This window comes from Castor canadensis, chromosome 18, assembly GCF_047511655.1.
Source record: "Castor canadensis chromosome 18, mCasCan1.hap1v2, whole genome shotgun sequence".
In the NCBI taxonomy this organism is placed as follows: domain Eukaryota; kingdom Metazoa; phylum Chordata; class Mammalia; order Rodentia; family Castoridae; genus Castor; species Castor canadensis.
Window position 1 is genome coordinate 32,393,650 of NC_133403.1, and position 18,942 is coordinate 32,412,591.

The 18,942-nt window shown below is 45.5% G+C and overlaps 1 protein-coding gene across 6 annotated transcripts in view; it reads right to left on the reverse strand.

The window, feature by feature from the left end:
- Positions 1–18,942, reverse strand: part of Bicdl1 (BICD family like cargo adaptor 1) — a 91,551-nt gene that overhangs the window by 7,244 nt on the left and 65,365 nt on the right. For 4 of the 6 annotated variants that reach the window (XR_012443582.1, XR_012443583.1, XM_074061362.1 and 1 more), the window contains exons 4-8: positions 16,643–16,789; positions 11,057–11,236; positions 9,978–10,196; positions 8,512–8,655; positions 3,489–3,619 (exon numbers count right to left, since the gene is read on the reverse strand). Coding sequence is in view for 4 of the 6 variants with exons in the window: in XM_074061362.1 (XP_073917463.1) it covers positions 3,489–3,619; positions 8,512–8,655; positions 9,978–10,196; positions 11,057–11,236; positions 16,643–16,789 (821 nt within the window). In the remaining 2 variants the exon portion in view is untranslated. The remainder of the gene's footprint in view (positions 1–3,488; positions 3,620–8,511; positions 8,656–9,977; positions 10,197–11,056; positions 11,237–16,642; positions 16,790–18,942) is intronic. The other 2 variants (XM_020179052.2, XM_074061364.1) reach the window with 2 other exon arrangements.

Consider the following 18,942-nt stretch of genomic DNA (forward strand, 5'->3'; position numbering starts at 1 on the left):
CTCCGTCATGCTCGCTACCATTGGCTGGCGGGGATGGCTGATACCCTCGCGTGGTGTTGGTTGCCATGGACGCCGGCCTGCCCCACAGTCCCGGAACCCCAGGCGCCGGGTAGCAGCTGCAGCCTCACGAGCTTCCCGGCGTCCGCAGACAGGTGGCGCAATGAACAGCTCGCCTGGGTCTCCTGCCCTCCCCACCTGCAGTGACTGAAGCCTCTGTCTGCTTGTCATTCAAGAACCCCACACTGCCAAGGCCCTGCTACAGAAGTTGCGGAGCAATATATTAATAACATTAAAAAAAAAAGTATTTTCAAGGGCTGGAATTCTTATTTAAATGCAGCCACTAGTACCCGACTCTGTTTTGTAAGGCAGATTTTGCTAGTCTCGGATTTACTTTAGTGAGGGCCTTTCACCTGCAAGGTGATGACTGTTAGGTAGCTTTCCTTATTCTCGCCCCTGAATACAAATTAACACCAGGTAAAGAGGTGCCCTAACCCCAGCCATTCAGGCAGAATTGTTCAGGACTTGGGGAGTTCCCCCAGATGATTCTAATGGTCAGCCAGCTTTGAGAATCAGGTCACAGACATGATTTACATGGTAAATTCTGAAGTCTTACACAAGTGTGAGTAAATGTGTTTTCCCTTTTAACTGAGTCCTTGGTCTGTCATCTCAATTCTCCTATATCAAGACTTCCATTTCCAAGGAACAGAAAAAGAACTATCTCCCTGGAGATAACGCCCCTCCCCCACCTGTAACAACCCCTTCCCCAGGGGTTGAGAGACTGAGCTCCCACTGCAGAGTTCTCCCTGGGGAGGGGGACTGTTAACTTGGGCCTCCCTTAGTAACAGGGAAGGACATCCATTATAGGGCTTCAAATCATGTAGATTTGGTTGTCTCTCCTCTCGCCTAGGTGGCAAAGCTAGGTTCTTTTTCTTTTTTTCAGGGGGGGCAGCATTGGGATTTGAACCCATGGCCTTGTGCTGCTAGGCAGTCGCTCTACCACGGGTGAACCACTCCATCAGCCCTGTTTTGTGCTGGAGATTTTTCAAGATATGGTCTCAAGCACTATTTGCTGGGGCTACCTTTTGAACTGTGATCCTCCTGATCTCTGCCTCCTGAGTAGCTAGGATTACAGCAGTGAGCACTGGAGCCTGGACTGTCCTGTTGTTTTTTAAAAAGGTATATAGGTATCTCATTTGGAAATCCAGCTCATTTCACCTTCCTGACAAGCAGCAATGCAGCCAAGGGGAAAGAATGTCAGGACAACAGGGTCAGGAGACCTGAGGGTGGAGCTATTGAGAGAGAGAGAGAGAGAGAGAGAGAGAGAGAGAAATCTCTGCTTAACTGCAAAACTGGGAGTAAATATCTCTAGCCCCAGTCCCACCAAAAAACCCTTTCTTACTACGTGTGGGAGAAATCAAGGATGTCAGCTTTTGTAGACAGGATAGTGATGTACAAATGTTGCTCTTACTGGGTTGTAAGTGTCCTGAAAGCAAACACAGTTTTGGTAACTTTTATCTCCTCACTCAGTGAAGAGGAATGACTGGGGGCTTGATGAAGAAATAACTTATAGGGAGATGAGGACTATGGAAATAGGATTTTTGCCTATGCATTTCAAAAGTATTTAAATGTAAAACAATATACTTATACATTTCATCTCTGTTAAAACCCAGGGCTAGAGGCTTGGCTCAAGTAGTAGAGTGACTGCCTAGCAAGCACAAAGCCCTGAGTTCAAACCCCAAAACTGTCAAAACCAAAAATAGCCCCCACCAAAAAAAAAAAAAAAAAAAAAAACCAACAAAAACAAACTACAAAAAAAGTACTCTACAAATAACCTGGCTTATCAGAAACATAGGAGAAAGACAAAATTCTTAAATGACACTATGGGATGAAATCAAATACAGAATGTAGAAAAACTATGAGACATGATTCTGTTTCTTCAATAACTAACTGCAAGATGAAAAAGAACAGAGGGGTAAATGTTACAGACTCTCAGGGCACATCCATTAAGTTGAGTATGTAGACTTAGAATAAAGCTGACAGGTTGAAAAGGGGTTCATAAGTATGATTACCTGATGCCTGTGTCTGTCTATCTGAAAAGAATTTGCATCCTTGCCTTTCTATCACCTGCTATTTCTACAGCTCCAGGAAACCCAAATGCTCCATATTAAACCTTATACTGTTTAACCAAGTTTGTTTCCTCTCATCTCCAGGCTATGAAACTACAAATGACATAGCTCAAGGGCTAAAACTATTGGACTCTAAGCATGGCTCCTCCTCCTAAAAAACAACTACAATCTTCAGAGGATCCCAGCTGTCCCCATCAACAGAGATCTAGGACAAGAGATTCCTGACCTAGGCTTACTCCCCATACCAGCAGAAAGTAGCCACAGACTGACTTTGACTTCCCATTTCCTAAAAGATTTTTGAGAGGGGAAAGTTAGGTAACACTTAGTCACAAGTGATGAGGATATGCAAAGAAAAGAATGGAGGATTCAAAGTTTCCTAGAAAAAAAAAAAAACCACCCACCTGTTAAGATCAAAATAGCCCACCAAGGTCATTCAATGTCACCGGATGTTTTTGAGTCACCCACCCTAAGGTGGATCAACATACTTCCTGAACAATAAATCTTTAGCAAGGAGGACCCGGGCCTGTAAACCATACTTAAGGGCCAGGTGGACCCAATTATATACTCTGTTCTTCGGAAATGTGTAGGCCTCCTCCACTCTTAATCCTGAACTTCAGCCTCATGGGCTGGTATTAGGGAAGGCAATGCTCCAGGTCCTTCCACCTCAATAAAAACTGGTGCCATGATAAAAATAAATGTCATTCTCATCCTCTCTGCAGAGATGACCTGCTTTCATTCAGTCTACTGAAAGTGTATTCTTTTCCTAATAAACTTTATTATCTCTTTCACTACAAAAAATATGTGGATTTTGGAGCTGAATTCTAATTGATGATAAAATGACATTCATGGGACAATTGGGGAAATCCAAACACTGCCTGGATATTAGATGTTATTAAAAAACAGTTCTTAGAAATTATGTGATTTCTTGCAATACAATCACTGGAAAAAAGTGGGTGGGATACAGATGACTGATGTGACTCAGGTCACATCAGTGTTAAAGCCAAGAGGTAGGTATACAGGGATTATTATTATTATTTTCACTTTTATGAATGCTTGAAAATGTCCATAACAAAGTAAAAAAGAAACTTACTAATGAAATTGGAAAGATATAAATGAAAAAAAAAACACATGTACAGTATCATTCTACTGATTTTTTTAAAAACCACAAGCTATATTATAAATACACATGCACTGTGTATTTATAGAAAAAAGATCTGACAAAAGGAGTGTCTACCTGGAACTGGGGGTGAAAATGGGGAGCAGGGAAACCAACCGTTTTGTATTGTTCTGTATGATATTTAAAATTGAACTTATACATCCATTTTATTTTAAAAATAAATGAAGCAAACCATCCCTACTCACTTTGCAATGGCCTCATCCCGGTCCCTGATGGCCTTCTGAAGCTGTTCCTTTGGCTCCTTGTCCTCAGATGTCACTCTGAGTCGGTCCCTCTCTTCCTTCAGTGTAGTCATCTCCACACTCAGCAATGTCACCTAACAGGAGACCAAAGACAATGAATGTGACACCACTGCTGCTGGCCTGGGTGAGGGGAAAAGAGGCATCCAGAAGCACCAGGTGAGCCCACATATGTGTAGGAACAGGCTGGTAGCATCTCACTGCTGCCCTGCTCCAAGAGAGGACCCTTCTTTCCTAAGAATGGATGCCACACACTACCCTGCAGCTCAGTGACAAGGGCACTCAGGGGAAGTTCGACCTAAGACCTGCAGCCAGGGGGCTAGATCTGTACTCCCTTCGGTACTCAGCACATCACATCATCATTCGATTACAAGGTACTCCCAGGGAGTTAATGCAAGAGTACATTATACAAATGCATCAGGCTGCCACAATGAAACCCCCTGTACGAATAATATATACTAATAAAAATGTTTCAAAAACTCCATCAGGCCTCTGGAGCACATTTTTGGGGTAGGGTCTCCATCTTCCATGTGGGACACTGCTATCAGTAAGGCCTTGGATGGCTCCAAAGCCTGAGACCTGGACCTAGCTCCCATCTCCAACGGCACTTGGTACAACCTGGTTCTTCCTCAGTTTTCAAAGCCACATGGAATTTAGATACCTAACTGATGTTTTCATCTCTTACTTCAAACCTGTCACCTTTCCTGTAATTCATTCCTCAGTGAATGGTACCACAGCCTACTCAGTCCTCACACTTAACTTGGAAGCCGTCATTTGGCAATGAAGTGCCTCTCTAGTGACCCACCCCACAACCTAATAACCTCATGTATAACATGGTCTCTGGGATGGCAAGAAGTGTGTCACAGCCATCTGTGCACACAAGAGCCTTACTGGTACTTAATCACCAAACTCTTAATGCACTAACACAGCCATTTAGGGGTGGTTATCACCCAAAACTTTGCCCTATTTTGGGGGACATTCCTGCTTGCATGAGTACTGGTGGGAGGCAAGGCATGCTCCCACGAAGGAAGCAAAAGGGGGACAGGTACTCATTTTATTTCCTTTGCACCTGTGGCGTGGGTATGTGACCTGTACTTGCCAGTTGCTCCTCCTTTCCTAGCCTGCAGTTCTTGACAACAGCAGAACCAGACTCTTCCTGTTTGGGAGATGTCCCACTTTTCTTGCTGTTGGTTCTGTAGGTGTTCAGACTTCATTCTAATGCATCTGATTTCTGCTTCAGTTATGCAGAGCCAAGTTCTACTGTCTGCAAGCAGAAACTCTGCCTGGCAGAGCTTTCAGTAAACATCTGTTAAGCAATGGAAGGGTGGGAGCCCTTTCTTCTAGGTTGATAAGATCAGACATGAGCTGGGATGCTTGACCACACCCTCTTTTTAAACATTACACACACATTAACATTTTTCCAAGGGAGGATCCATTCACACGGATCTGCCTTCTTCCTGCAAGAGGACACATATCACCTTTCAGCATATTCCTTGGCTTTCCATGTCCCAGGTCTAATCATCTTCAGACAGACAGAAACTGAGCAAAGGTCCCAGACCGGACTGACGTTCAAGTTCCCCAGACAAGAAACCAAAACTGTCAGCCCCGGGGCAGCCACTCTGGGGGGATTCAGAGGGGACACAGGACCAGGAGGGATTGAAGGGCAATCTGTTGCCCAATGGACCATGGATTTTGCACTCTTTAGAGTCTGATAAGGAACTCCAGGGACTGCTGCTCTGTTCTGACAGTCGAGAGCCACAGTCTTCCTGGTTGGGGACAGCTTGGGTCAGGAGGGTGTCAAGCTTTGGGAAGTGGTCTGGAATATTTGCAAAGGTCATGGCTTGTACATGTGACTAGCCCTGAGGCAGATGAAGTGCCAGGGGAGAGGCCTAGCCTCACTCTAGGCATCAGCAGGTTCTATAGCCTGGTTGCCAGAACTAGAGACCCAGAAAAGCACTTGGCAAAGACAGCCAGACCTCCTCATACCAGATGGGCCCTAATGTGGCCTCAAAACAGTTGAGTAAGGGACAGACAGGTAACAGACAGGGACAGACATATCAGGCAGGAAAAGTCAGCATTTAATATGCTCCAGATAGAACTGCAGAACTTTTACTTTGGCCTACAAAACCTGGACAAGCTAGAGCCCAACAGATACCTGCCTCAGAAGGGAAAATTTCCTTTTCCAAACCACATACTATCCATAAAAATCAGGAAAAACAAAAAAACAAAAAACCATTCCTGCTCCACCAAGTAGTTCTAAGGACCAACAGAGTTACATAACCTCAAGGGCAGGGTGCAGGCCCAGGGTGTCGTTGTAGACTCCACTCCCTTTTCCTCTCCTACCAAAGTGAGGTCTGCTAGCTCTCAGGAGACTGGATATGGCTTGTCTATACTAAGGAAGAAGTCCTAGTTTAAAAAAACAAAACAAAACCCTGAAGCCATCTATCTAGGGCATTATTTGCTCTTTTGTTTAACAATTATTTGGGTGCCTATGCTAGGCAAGGCCTGAGCTAGATGCTTTAGGAGAGAAAGGTGGGTGGAACCTTGCACTTGTCCTCACAGGGTTTGGGGTATGTTTGACTGGAAGGTGAGGTGTGAATGTAGTGAGCCATGGATAAATCATTTGGTCTGTGGATTTTGCCTCAAACCGATCAAATTAAAGTTGGGCTTGTTTATTAAAAAGTCTGGGTAGTTTCTGAGGGGTGGGTGAAGCAGGCTACTCACTTTTCAGGCCTACCCCTGACCTCTGGCCTTATTTCCAGGAGAGGAAGGAAATAAGTTAGTGGGCTCAGACCTTGTTTGCTTGAACTTGTTCCCAGCTAACCATGTCTTGTCCCTGCCCACAGAGGGTACAGAGATGGCTCTGAATGCCCTCATGACACTGAGGTCCTGGAGTACAGGGGCTCTGGAAGCCATCATATGCCTCTGAGGATCTAGCACAATGCAGGCACATAGTGGGTATGTGGAGATGATAAACCAGCCCTGCACAAGGAACATCATGCTTGCTGTTTTGGTTGCATATTACAGGGTCATTCTGGAACTCCATCTGCACCCCACCCCTGCCTGGGTATGGTGTGACTTCCACAGGGCAGTTCTGGGCCATGCAGTATGGCTGAGAAGTTTCTGCTTTGAACATTCTGTTGGAATGAGCTGCAGGAGAAGTCCAATTCTACTCCATGTGGGACATGAGTAGCAAACTCTTCCTGCTAAGCTCTATGAAAGGGAGCCACAGAAACTGACTGAAACCTGTTATCTGCTGAGATTCTAAGGCAACTTGCCTTGTGGAGGTAGCTTCCTACCTCAGGCCCTAAGCAACCTATATATACTGACTGTATTTCCAAATGAAATAATGCCCTCTGGTGAACTTCTAGTATAATTCTGAGAAGCAAAATAAAAAATAAAATGAAACAAAAAACCAGTCAATATCAAAGAGCTGAAAAGCAAGTGCTTATTTACAATAAAGCCCAGCACCCTGGTGTATGCCTGCCATCCCAGCTACTCAGGAAGATGAGGCAGGGGGATCATTTGAGCCCAGGAGCTAAAGGCCAGTGTAGGCAAGATCCTGACTTCAGATAAATAAAATACATTATAAACTCAAATAATTTTTAAACATTTCTCTTTTTTTCAGTGTTAAAAATCAAACCCAGGGTCATACAGATGTTAGTCAAGTATTCCACTACTGTGCTACACTCCTCAAAGAACTTTTAGTTCTAACTTTCTCTTGCATTTTATTTATTTACTTAAATTTATTATTTTTTGTGGCAGTACTGGGGTTTGAATTTAGGGCCTTACCCTTGCTAGGCAGGTGCTCTACCACTTGAGTCACTCCACCAGCCATTTTTTGTGTTGGGTATTTCCGAGATAGGCTCTCGCAAACTATTTGCCTGGAATGACTTTGAACTGTGATCCTCCTGATCTCTGCCTCCTAAGTAGCTAGGATTACAGGTGTGAGCCACTGGCACCCGGCTTTCTCTTGCATTTCATTCCTCCAGGTTGGTACCGGGCTAAAAGACCATCCGAAGATCTTAAGAGTTGAGGCCAGAGCACTTTTTGGCTGCCCAGCCCACTTCCCAGAGAAGCAAGCCCACAGCTCTAAGCAAGCATCTTTTCATCCTTGCTCTCTGGCCCATCATAGGAAATAGTGACTGCTGTAGGTGGGCCTGCCCATATCTTCCAAGAAGATATTAGAAAGACTACCAGAATGATATCCCCTCAAAAGGTAGGAGTTTATTTCTATAAAGGTATCTTAAATGTAACAAAAACTGATGGAAGCAAATGCCAGTCTTCAACTTCACCCCAAAGAAATATCATCAGCAGGAAAGGATGAGTGGCTGTGGACCAGGAGAGGGGTGGGTTTAATTGCACATGAGTGTGGTCAACAGGGAGAACTTCTATCCATCCCCCAGGGTAGATTTTAGAAGCTCCTTTTTGGGCAGGGCTGTTTTTAAATCTTTTGAACAGCTTTCAGATCACAATGTAGATGTCCTTCTCCAGCACTGGCAAGAGAGATGGAATCATGATCAAACAGGAAAGGGAACAGAAAGGGCTGCAGTAAGTTCCCTAAAGCTGAAAAACAGGCTCATGGAGGTGATGGTGCTGAGCAGGAACGCCCTGTAAAGATTAACTGTTCCTTGTCTTGCCAACCCCCTTGCCCAGGAGCTGCTAGGAAAACATCCTAGAGTAGCCTGGGAGCTGTAGCTTTCAGCTGCCAGAATCTACCAATCAGCCTAATTTTTGGCTCTACAGACATGTCACTGCAGGAAACAGGGGATCAGCTATTCTTGTCCCTGCCAATTTCACTTTAGGCTGAATGAGGACTGGTTTCTCCTTTTGAAGACACTCTGCTTACCTTAACTTCAGGTCATGGTCCCCTGAAGAGCTGGTGGAGGAAAGCTGACCTTCACAGAAGTGGGAGTGAGCGGGGGAGACACACACCCTCCCTGCACTAGGCTGAAGATGGGGTGCTCACCTGACTGTGGAGTCGCTGCAGCTCTTCTAGGCTTTGCCTCAGTTTACCCCTCTCTCCCTCCATGAGCTCCCTCAGAGCTCTTGAGTCCTCACTGGTCTGCCTGATCTGTTCTTCTAAGGAGTCATCATCGATTCTCCGGGAGCTCTAAGAGAAGAAAGAGCCAGCCAAAGATGGGGAACAGCAGGATGGATAGTGGGGGAGATGGAGAGGAGATGAGGAAGAGAATGGGGACAGAAAGTAAGGGAGATGAAGAGAAAATGAAGGGAGGAAAAGAAGAGAGGGTGAGACAAAGAGGGGAAGAAAGAGTTAGGGAGATTCTTGAGCTCAATTTCAGCCTGCCACGATAGCTAGATATTTATTTTTGTTTCTGGCTTTGACGAGAGGAAGCTGTGTAAGTGCTGCGCTCTGACAGCTGTGTTCTCTTACACTGATCTGGCCTTGTACTACAGTACATTTAACAAATTAACAAACCCTGGTCAGACAGCAATCACCCTTTGCTTTACTTCATCCAATATGGGCAGAAAGACACAACCACTCTGTAGGAGGATGAAATCTGAGGAGAAAGTAATTGCCCCAAAGCTGGGTGCATGGATAGAGAGTAAAGCCAGGAAGAAATCTGCCACAGAGCTATAGGAATGCCAGTCTGCCCAGGATATCAGGGAAGCATTCTTTCCCCAACAGGAAGTCACAGCTTTTTCTTTTTTTGGTGGTACTGGGGTTTGAACTCAGGGCCTCACGCTTGTAAGGCAGATGCTCTACCACTTGAACCACTCTGCCAGCCCTTTTTTATGTTGGGTATTTTCGAGATAGGGTCTTTTGAACTACTTGCCTGGGCTGGCCTTGAACTTGATCCTCCTGACCTCCGCCGCCCATTACAGGTGTGAGTCCCCAGCATCTGGCTCACATCTGGAATTCTAGGAGGCCCTTGACATTCACCTCTTTTCAGCTTTCTGTGCTTCTTTTGGCAAAAGCTTAGGTTATTTATTGGGCCTTGAACTCAGGACTTCACATATGCAAAACAAACATCTTACCACTTGAGCCACAACTCTACTCCAGAAGCTTAGATCTTTAATAAGTTTACTTACTCCTAACTCACCCCTATACTAGGACCAAAGGTCTGCAGAATAGTAACATAGTTTTCACCTGGATACAAATCTCTCTATTCAAAGTTTCCAAGAAAAGCCCTTGAACTTATGTCTGAACCTAACTATGTGGAGAAAAGGACTTTGTTTGTACCCTGCTGACCGCAGGAGGGTGACCTTGGAGCCTCTCTTCCCTAGTACTCAGCTTCTCTGCCTGATCATCAGTTCTCAGTGCTTTCAAAAAAAATGAACAAATACTCAGAAGGAACTCTGGCAGGTAGTTGGTAAGGCTCCAATTCAAGGTTTATTTCACCTTCTGCACTGGGATGCGACTGCCCACTGGCCCAAACTTGCAGGTTAGCTGCTTCTCAGACTGACCCTTACCGTGGGCTCCATGCCGTCCACGATGCTTTGTATCAGTCTCTTGAGCTCATTAAGGGCAGTGCGTAGGCTGCCAGCTGGCACATCCTTGGCAGATGAGGTTTCTGAAGACTCGTCCATGGAGGAGTCTGTGGACACAGCTGAGTCGGCACTGTCATTTCCTCGAAGGTGTGAGCAGAGATAGCGAACCTGGCAGTAGGCTTCCCAGAGCTGCAGTCTCAGCTGGGTCACAAGTGTTATTCATCATTACGGACTCTAGTAAGGACCTGGCCATCTCTGTCTAATAGCCAAATTCAAAATATAGGTATCCAACAACCCAGTTCTAGGAATAGGGGCTTTTGTTTTGTTTTTTAATATCATTGCCTCAGGAAATAATAGTACTTTGAGCCCTGCACATCACCCAGACTCCTGATTCTCATTTTCTCTGCTCTCCAGCCCCTCCCATTTGTTATTACATACATGTTCAGTGTTTTGTTTTGTTTTGTTTGCAGTACTGGGGTTTGAACTCAGGGGCCTTCACTTTGAGCCACTCCACCATCCCTATTTTTTTGTGAAGGGTTTTTTTGAGATACAGTCTCACAAACTATTTGCCTGGACTGGCTTCAAACTGCGATCCTCCTGATCTCTGCCTCCTGAGTAGCTAGAATTACAGGTGTGAGCCACTGGTGCCCGGCTACATGTTCACTTTTGTTGACTGGAGTCAGGAAATGGTTAGGGGAATGAGTAGTTAGGGGAAGTAAGAAAAGAAGCTGAGAGGATGGATTGTGAATGTTCTAGAACTCTGCCACTGCCCAAGGAGTGAGGTGGATTATTTCCTCATCATTGGCCCAGGCAAGACCACACAGGAAACTGTGCTCTGGCGGCTCTGCTCAAGGTCTCAATGGACAAGACAGGTGGGTGATGGAAGCCTAGGGTAATGGAAGCCTTTCCTTCAGGGTCTGCTTTGTGTGGCATCAGACAGTGGGTATGGAAATTCAGATAGGGCCATAGCCCTTGCCAGGTATCAGTGGAGTCCTGAGGAGGAAGGGATGGGCTAAGAACACCAGGACACCTGCCCTCCGGGGCAGCAGGGACATCAGCACCTGCTCTCTCTCCTGCTCCAGCTCCTCGGCTTCCATACTCTGCTCAATCTCGGACAGCAGGGAGGTACTGGTGGCGGCCGAACGCTGCAGGCTCCTCTCCTCAGTGAGCTCCTCCACCTTCACCTGCAGCTGCCGATAGGACAGTCGCACCTCCTGGAGCTCCAGCTGGCTTTGGTGCAGCTGTCAGGGAGAGAAAAGGCTAGGAGGCTCACCCAAATCAAACAGTAACAGTGCCAGGGACCTGACCACCTGCTAGACCTGCCATCAACTCACAGGGAACCTCCTGGAGCTTCCAGCTGGCTTTGGTGCAGCTGTCAGGGAGAGAAAAGGCTAGGAGGCTCACCCAAATCAAACAGTAACAGTGCCAGGGACCTGACCACCTGCTAGACCTGCCATCAACTCACAGGGAAACACAGAGGTGGAAGGAACGCAGCAGACTACATCAGGGATGTGGTTAGCAAGACTCAGATCTGGGAAATTCTACATGACAAATAACTCCTTTTCAAATATATTTTAAGAAAAACAAGATACAGGAAGAACCCAGAAATTAAAACAGACTCAAGAGATATATCAACCAACTGCAATGTATAGGTCTGTACTACTTTTAATCTTGACTCAAAAAAAAAAGTATTAAAAATTTATGAGATGACAATTGAAAATCTGAACAATCACTGAGGTTTTTGACAATAGTAAGAATATAGTTAAATTTTTTAGATATTATAGCACAAAGGTTATATATTTTTAAAAGGTCTTTTCTTTCTCTATTTTTGAGACAGGGTCTTGCTATGGACCCCTGGCTGGCCTCGGACTAACAGTCCTCCTTACCTTAGCCTCCCAACAGCTGTGATTACAGCTGGGTACCACCATGTCCAGCTTAAAGTTTTTTTTTCCTCCTTCCCTCCTCCCTACCTCCATTCCAGACATAAAAAGTGTATAATTAATGTAATTTTGCTCATAAAACATTCTTAAATTTTACTGAGATGGAAAAAGTGGAAGTTGGACTGTAGGATGGTACTACTTGTGGGTGCTAGTAATGCTATCTTGATGGGTGAGGTGTTGCACATGCATATGTACTTATAAAAATTCACTCAGCTGTCCCCTTAAGAGTTTTTGTTTGTTAAATGATCACATAGATTTTCACATAATTCCACATATTTTTAGAGCTGGTAGGGCCACAGGAATCAGTAAGCCCAACTATCTCAGGTTCCTGAAGACAGAACTGAGGCTCACAGAAGGGAGGGACCAGCAACACAGGGGTCATAACTCATGGCAGGGCTCTTCCTTCCCTCTCACTGCCATTACTTCACCCCTCTGCATTCTCTAAGGCTCCTTCCATGTGTAGTACACGACAGTGTACCTCTTTGGTGAGATCACACTGCTGCACATAAAGACCACCAATTACCACTGCTAAATGCCCTCTTTTCTTTGTGCCCTCCATCACTGACTTGCTTCTAACACAGCAGAGTTGTCAGTAGTCTGCCAGTTGCCAGGCACATGGCCATAAGTCACACCTGTAAGGGACAGTATTTCCTACTCCTCCTGTTTGTGGACTACCTCCCTCCACCTTAAAAGATTTTTTGGGGGATTGAGATGTAGCTCAGAGGTTGAGTATTTGCCTAGCATGCATGAGATCCAGGATTCGATCCCCAGTACCATGAAAAAAAAAAAAAAAGTTGTTTTTCTTTTTTTTCCCCTGGGATGTGGAATAGGGAAAACATTTCCTGGGATTTAAATTTATCTTTTGAAATTGTTCTTGATGAACATAAAATAATCATTGAAGCTGTGTTAAACACATATCCGTTTGTCTCTTCAAAAAGAACATACTGAAGTTTGCTATTCTTGTGTTGTTGATGGTGATAAAGATTTGAAATATAAAAAAATAGAAAGCTAAAAAAAATAATAAAAAAAATAAATTTATCTTTTTATAAAAGAACATTTCTGGGGTCACCTCTGTTCCAGGCAAGAGAAGGAACTGTCTTCCTCAGACTCTTGGCCAAACTGGCTTGTGGCTCCTGCGGAAATGAAGAGACTGAGGTGGCTGGCAGTAGAGCCCTAGCTCTTGTGAGTGGAGGAAGCTGCCTGGCAGAGCCTCACCTTCATCTGTAAATGCCAGGAAACTGTTGGCTAATGACACTAGAGGCCTGGATGAGCCCTAACTAGGAAAGGCTTAGAGCCTGACTGCTCAGAGATGAAAAAGGAACTGGCCCTCCTGCACTGTATGGTTCCCTGGATCAACAACACCTGCTGGTCTAGTGGGAATTCCTCCAGCCCATTCTGAGGACACTTAGAAAGAAAAATAAAATCAGGACTACAGGGGGTAAAAGAGAGACATTCCTAGGAAGCATTTGGTACAATTACAAGCAGCATATTAAATTGGCAAAATGCTTTACAATTATTTTCTAGGCAACTCCACATATATCTCAGCAGGAGAAGTCACACACAGACAAGTACAAGTTCTTATGCACTGGACAAAATTAGTTCAATTACTCATGCACACTCAAAGGTGCCTAATTAATTATAACAGCAAGAGAACAAAAGGCCAGGAGGGGCCTCACTCTTTAGACAGTGACTTGATTCATCACCTGGATAGATGTGTAGAAAAATCAAACCAGGGAAGAGTTTATTACCTATAAGAATCATCTAAAATAAAAAATAGCATCCTTTGTATGACAAAGACAACATTAAGTACATTTTTAGGTATGAAACAGGGTTGGCACTAACTGCTTTGGGTTTGTATGACATATGAAGTTTAAGCTCCCAATACTCATGTGCGTGGAAGTAGGGGCGCTCTCCTCACCTGACATTTGAAGGGTTGAGATGGTGTGATGATATGGGATTTGTCTAATGGTACATGGTCAACGTCAGAGCAAAGTCTAGACCTCAGGACACCTACTTCCTGGATCACCCTATGTTTTGCTAATGAAATCCGCCCACTCCTTGGGGCCAGGACCTGTGCACATGTATAAGATGCCTGGCTGAGTATGAAGCAGGGCAGCTAAGTGGCCCATGGAGGGACAGTATCAATTTCCTTTATTAAATATTAAGAGTTTAGCAAAATGCTTAATATAGACTGGGTGCTTGATAAATTAATTTTTAATCCTGATTTTGAGGCCTGAAAAAAAGACTGCTGGAGTGGCTCAAGTGGTAGAGTGCCTGCCTAGCAAGCATAAGGGCCCTGAGTTCAAACCCCAGTACTGCCAAAAACCAAAAGATTCCGAAACAAAAAATATGAATTTGATTAGTGACTTAAAAATCTGTTTTGGAGGCTGGAGGCATGCCTCACATGGGAGAGTGCCTGCCTAGTGAGTTCAAACTCCAGTACCTCCAAAAAAAAAAAAAAGAATCTGTTTTTGACAGGACTCCAGTCATACAGTGAAACTGATCAAAGGGGGCTCCCTGGTGGTGGCAGGCCTTTCCCTTGCCTGCTCAGCCTTATTCTCTACCCCCACTCTTTGAGGGATTAAACCATGGGATTAAATACATTCTAAGGCCACTGGCTTGACACTTTACCAATCTGCTGAGTCAGCTGGAATTTTTACTTCTGTGTCAGTACAGTCTTTTCAGCAGCAGGCAAAGCTTTGTGAAGGTCACTAGTAACAAGGGGCAGCTTAAGGAGAGTTTCACATGAGCAGAAGGTGCAGACAGAAATAGTCACAGAGTTAGGAGAGGTGAGAATTTAACCCATAAATGTGATCTTCACGCACCATTAGGGAACCATCTGACTTGCTGGAGGCCCTTGTAGGCCAGTCAGAAGACTGTGCAGGGGGTAAGGATTGTGCATTGGGCCTGACCTGGGATTATTATTATTTTTTGCGGTACTGGGGTTTGAACTTGTGACCTCACGCTTGCTAGGCAGGCACTCTACTCTTACCACTTGAGCCATTCCGCCAGTCTCTGATCTAGGCTTACTGCTGCCAGAGTCTACTGCACTAGTTAGTCCATGGTGGTCCGTACTGGTCCTGGCTCTTTTTTCACAACTCTAGGTCTCCAATAACAGACCTGAAATAAGAACTTTTCATTTGTGAATTCATCCTAAACAAAGTTTCTCTTGGCAGAGGCCCTTTCTCCATTTTTCTGTACTACTTTTTTCTCTCCATATTCTATCTCAGTAACTAACTCTAAGGAGAGTGCTTGATGGGGTACCTAAATGCTGATTAAATGCCGATTTTGCAGGGACAAGTGAGCAACAGGTAAATCAGGTGGGGGGGTTCTAGTCTCAAATCTACCAAAGACTTAGTACATGACTTGGGATAAGTGATTCGTTTTCTCTAAGCCTCAGCTTTATAAGGTATGGGAAAGCAGTCCATCTCCTATAGAGAAGCATACAGTGTTCTTTGCTATTATCATCAACCTTGAAAAATGAGCAAACTCCTTTCCATTTCAAAACTGCTGAGGCTTTAGCCAGTATCATTCTCCCTTTCTGTCTCTCTCACTCTCACTTTGTGCTGCTGGAGATAGAAACCAGGGCCTGTGCAAGCTAGGCAAGTGCTCTACCACTGAGCCACACCCCAGTCCCACCCATTCTCTATTTGACGTTTGCTGAGGACCTACTGCAAAGTTAACAGCTCAAAGTACAAAAAAACAGAGGGAGAAAAATCTGCTAACTGTCCCTTAAGACACAGATGGGGCACTGCTTACATGGCACCTGAGCTGATGGTATCAGTCACAATGACATTAGCCTAAGACACTGTCTCCTCAGCCCATATTCCAGGGCTTCTAAACAGCTTACAGGCCCAGTGGGGCCTTCTGTGGCCTGGTTTTGGGGCAGGGACACACTGGGCACTCAAGTATAACCTAGCCGACCACCTTCCCCAAACAACAGTGCTGCAATCCAGTGCACACTCTGTCACATTCAGAGGGAAGCAATGCCTTTCTATTTTCTAGGCCTAGGCCAACCCAGCAAAGCACTTGGGTAGCAAACCTGAGTCTTATTTCCGGGGAGCCAGGGAGTAATTATCTTTCTGTTTCAGAGGTTGTTTCTTGTCAAGTGTAAGCTTGGGAATTCAGGTGAGGCCTGGTGGCAGTTTCCAAGTGAGGACAAATATGGCTGAAGAGCAATTTCTTTTAGGGAGGAAAAAGACTAACCAGGCTCACAAAGAGGTGCCTAGTCTGTGCCTCTGGCAATGGGAAGAATGAGGAAGAATGTGTCTTGCTGGATTTGGTGGGCAGATTTTTGGTTTTTACCTCATGCCAGCCACCTACATTCCTCTGTCGAGCAAGCAGCAGTGGATAGCTTTGTGAGCTGAGCAGAGTCATAGGCTGCCTCTGAATCTAGCAGATTTTACAAACTCCAGGAGGCCACCATTATATTCCTGGTGTTCCAGTCATGTTGATAGACCAGAAAGAACTGTGTAAAACCGCTCCAGAACCCATGGGAGGGATGGCCTCTGGGAAGCCATGTGTTTCCCTGGCTTTGGGCATATTAGTGGGTGGCCAGGGAAATCATGACAGGTCCATAGTGAGACCTTGGCATCACCTACTCCTGACTGACCCTGTGGAGGTGGGTGGCTACCCAGTCCTTCCTTTCTGGCTAAGTGTTCTTATTGTCTGGACTTAGTCCTGAAGGACAATGTCTCTGCTCTGTACCTGCAGGTCTTTGTCATGGCCCTGCCTCTCCAGGATCAGCACCCGGTCCTGCAGCTCCTCCACGGTCCCTTGCAGCAGGTCATTCTCCTCTAAGGTGGCGCTGAGACGATGCTCCAGTTCTCGTTTCCGATCTGACAACATCTTGATCTGAAAGGGTGGAGAGCCAGAGGGGTAGTGTGGAGTCACATCTGGCTGTATTAGAAGAGGGACTAGTCCTAAACACGAATGCACATATCTCTGAGTGTCGTGTCCAGGGACTTGGGCCTTCCACGTCAGAGAGAAGAGCAGTGCAATCTCAGGCTGAAGAGAAAGGCCCTTTCCACTTAAAAAGTTCTCTGAAAAGCAGTGGGAGTCAGCCATAGAGAAACTGGAATGTGGGCTGCCAGGCAGAGGAAGGGTTGGTTAATATTCTGGAAATTCCAGAGATAAGACAGCTCCACCTCACCTGCCCTCAGCCTTACCCCAACCCCACCACTGGCAGGAGTGGAACCTGACCTGCCATATTCCTTTTTCAAGTCACGAGCACCAGAAGGTGCCCATGCAATTCCTGGAGGCACTGTATTTTCACGCTCAGGTTTGCCTCCATCCTCTCCCCATAGCTGGACCCTCTGGTGCTGCTGATCACAGCTTAGACCCAGAGCCCCAGTTAATGGAGGAGCTAGCAGAGTACAGAAGGCAGAGTAGTGCCTACATCAGCCTGGGAAGGAGTGGGGCAGGGACCATGTGAATAACAGACTGCATTCAAAGCAACTTGTACCTGAGTATGTGTTTAGAAAATGCTCTTTTATGGGAGAGGCTGACCTGTGTGCACTCAACACCTAGTTAATGTCAATATACAGGCATTTCCTTGTCTGTCTACTCTCTTCACTGTCAGGGAGGAAGCAGAGGAAAGAGATGCCCAGTCTCTTCTGGCCTCCAGGTTTTCAGGGAGCAAGTTAAGCCAGAACTCCCCAAAGCCAGGGAAAGTACCACCCTAGTCAGGGGCTCTCTTGGGTGAACTTTTGGGGTCCTATAGGTCCCCCTTGCTTCTCCCATTCATTAGTTCCTGCTGTATTGATTTCTCATCCAGCTGTGTGCCTATACATACTTTCCTGACATGGTCAAGATGTTCCCCAGGCTCTGTGGTCTAGCCTGGAGAACGATGACTTCGTGCTCTTCCTCAGGTAAGTTCTGGGAACCAACCTCAGCACTTTTTCAGGGGAGATTTTGAAATGAGAGTCTGACTCGTTCTAGGTCCTCTGAGATTCACAAGAGGGCAGTCCTTCTGCCTCTTGGCTATTTTCATTCTCCGCACCAGGAGTTCTGCTCACAGGCACCCATCTTCCCTGGCCACCAATCAATCAGATAGGTTACCGTGCTGGGAAAACTTATGTGGCCTCTGTCCAGAGAGATCAGGTGTCTGCCCAAACAAAGAGATGCTGTCTCTCAAGTGCGCACCTTGGCAAGGGACCAAAAGGAGCAGGTCTTTTGTGAATGGGCCCACTATTCCCCACAATGAAGCAGTTACCCACGTGAGGGGAATTCTCACTCCAGTTCATTTTCATTTAAACACCCTCTGCCCTTTAAATCCTTCCCATGGATTATCTATATTCCCCAAATTTCACTCAGTGAAGTAACAAGGTAGCACTATTCTCACATGCTACCAACCAATAAAGAAACTTTAGGAGTCCAGAGTTACATAAGGTAACATATGAAATCAACAATTTCACAGCTTAATCTTTGAAAGTAGGGGTGTTTCCAGATGAAAGCAAGATTTGACATTAAACTGCAACTCCATTATCCCACCCTATACACCCTGAACCTTGTGACCAGATCTGACAATAAATCTTCAGGAATGACCTTGCTTGCAAGGGCCTAGAGAAAGTAGATGGTAGGGAAAGAGGAAGACAGGCAACTCAGAGTTAGATAGAGCCTGGCAGGGGCAGTTGAATGGCAAATCATGCACACAAATGTCACAGATAGGCATGCCGAACCCCACCGCAACAAACTCTACTTACTTCAAGAACCTGCTGCTCAATACCAGTAGGAATTCCAAGGGAAAGGAGGAAGGAAGGGAATGGGAGGCAGAAGAAAAGAGAAGATATTGACAGATTTTAGGAGAAACATCCTTAGGTCATTTATGAAGCAGGGGAGCAGCTGTGGGGCTTCTCTGGTCTGACCACAATGGCTCATTCCTTAGCCTCAGACAAAGAGGGGGTGCTTTCTGTCTGGCCCTAGAATATTTCTCAAAGTTTGTCTTAGCCAAAGGGGAGAAGGGGCCCTTAGGAGTGGATTAGATGGAAGTCTCCCCCTGGAGGATA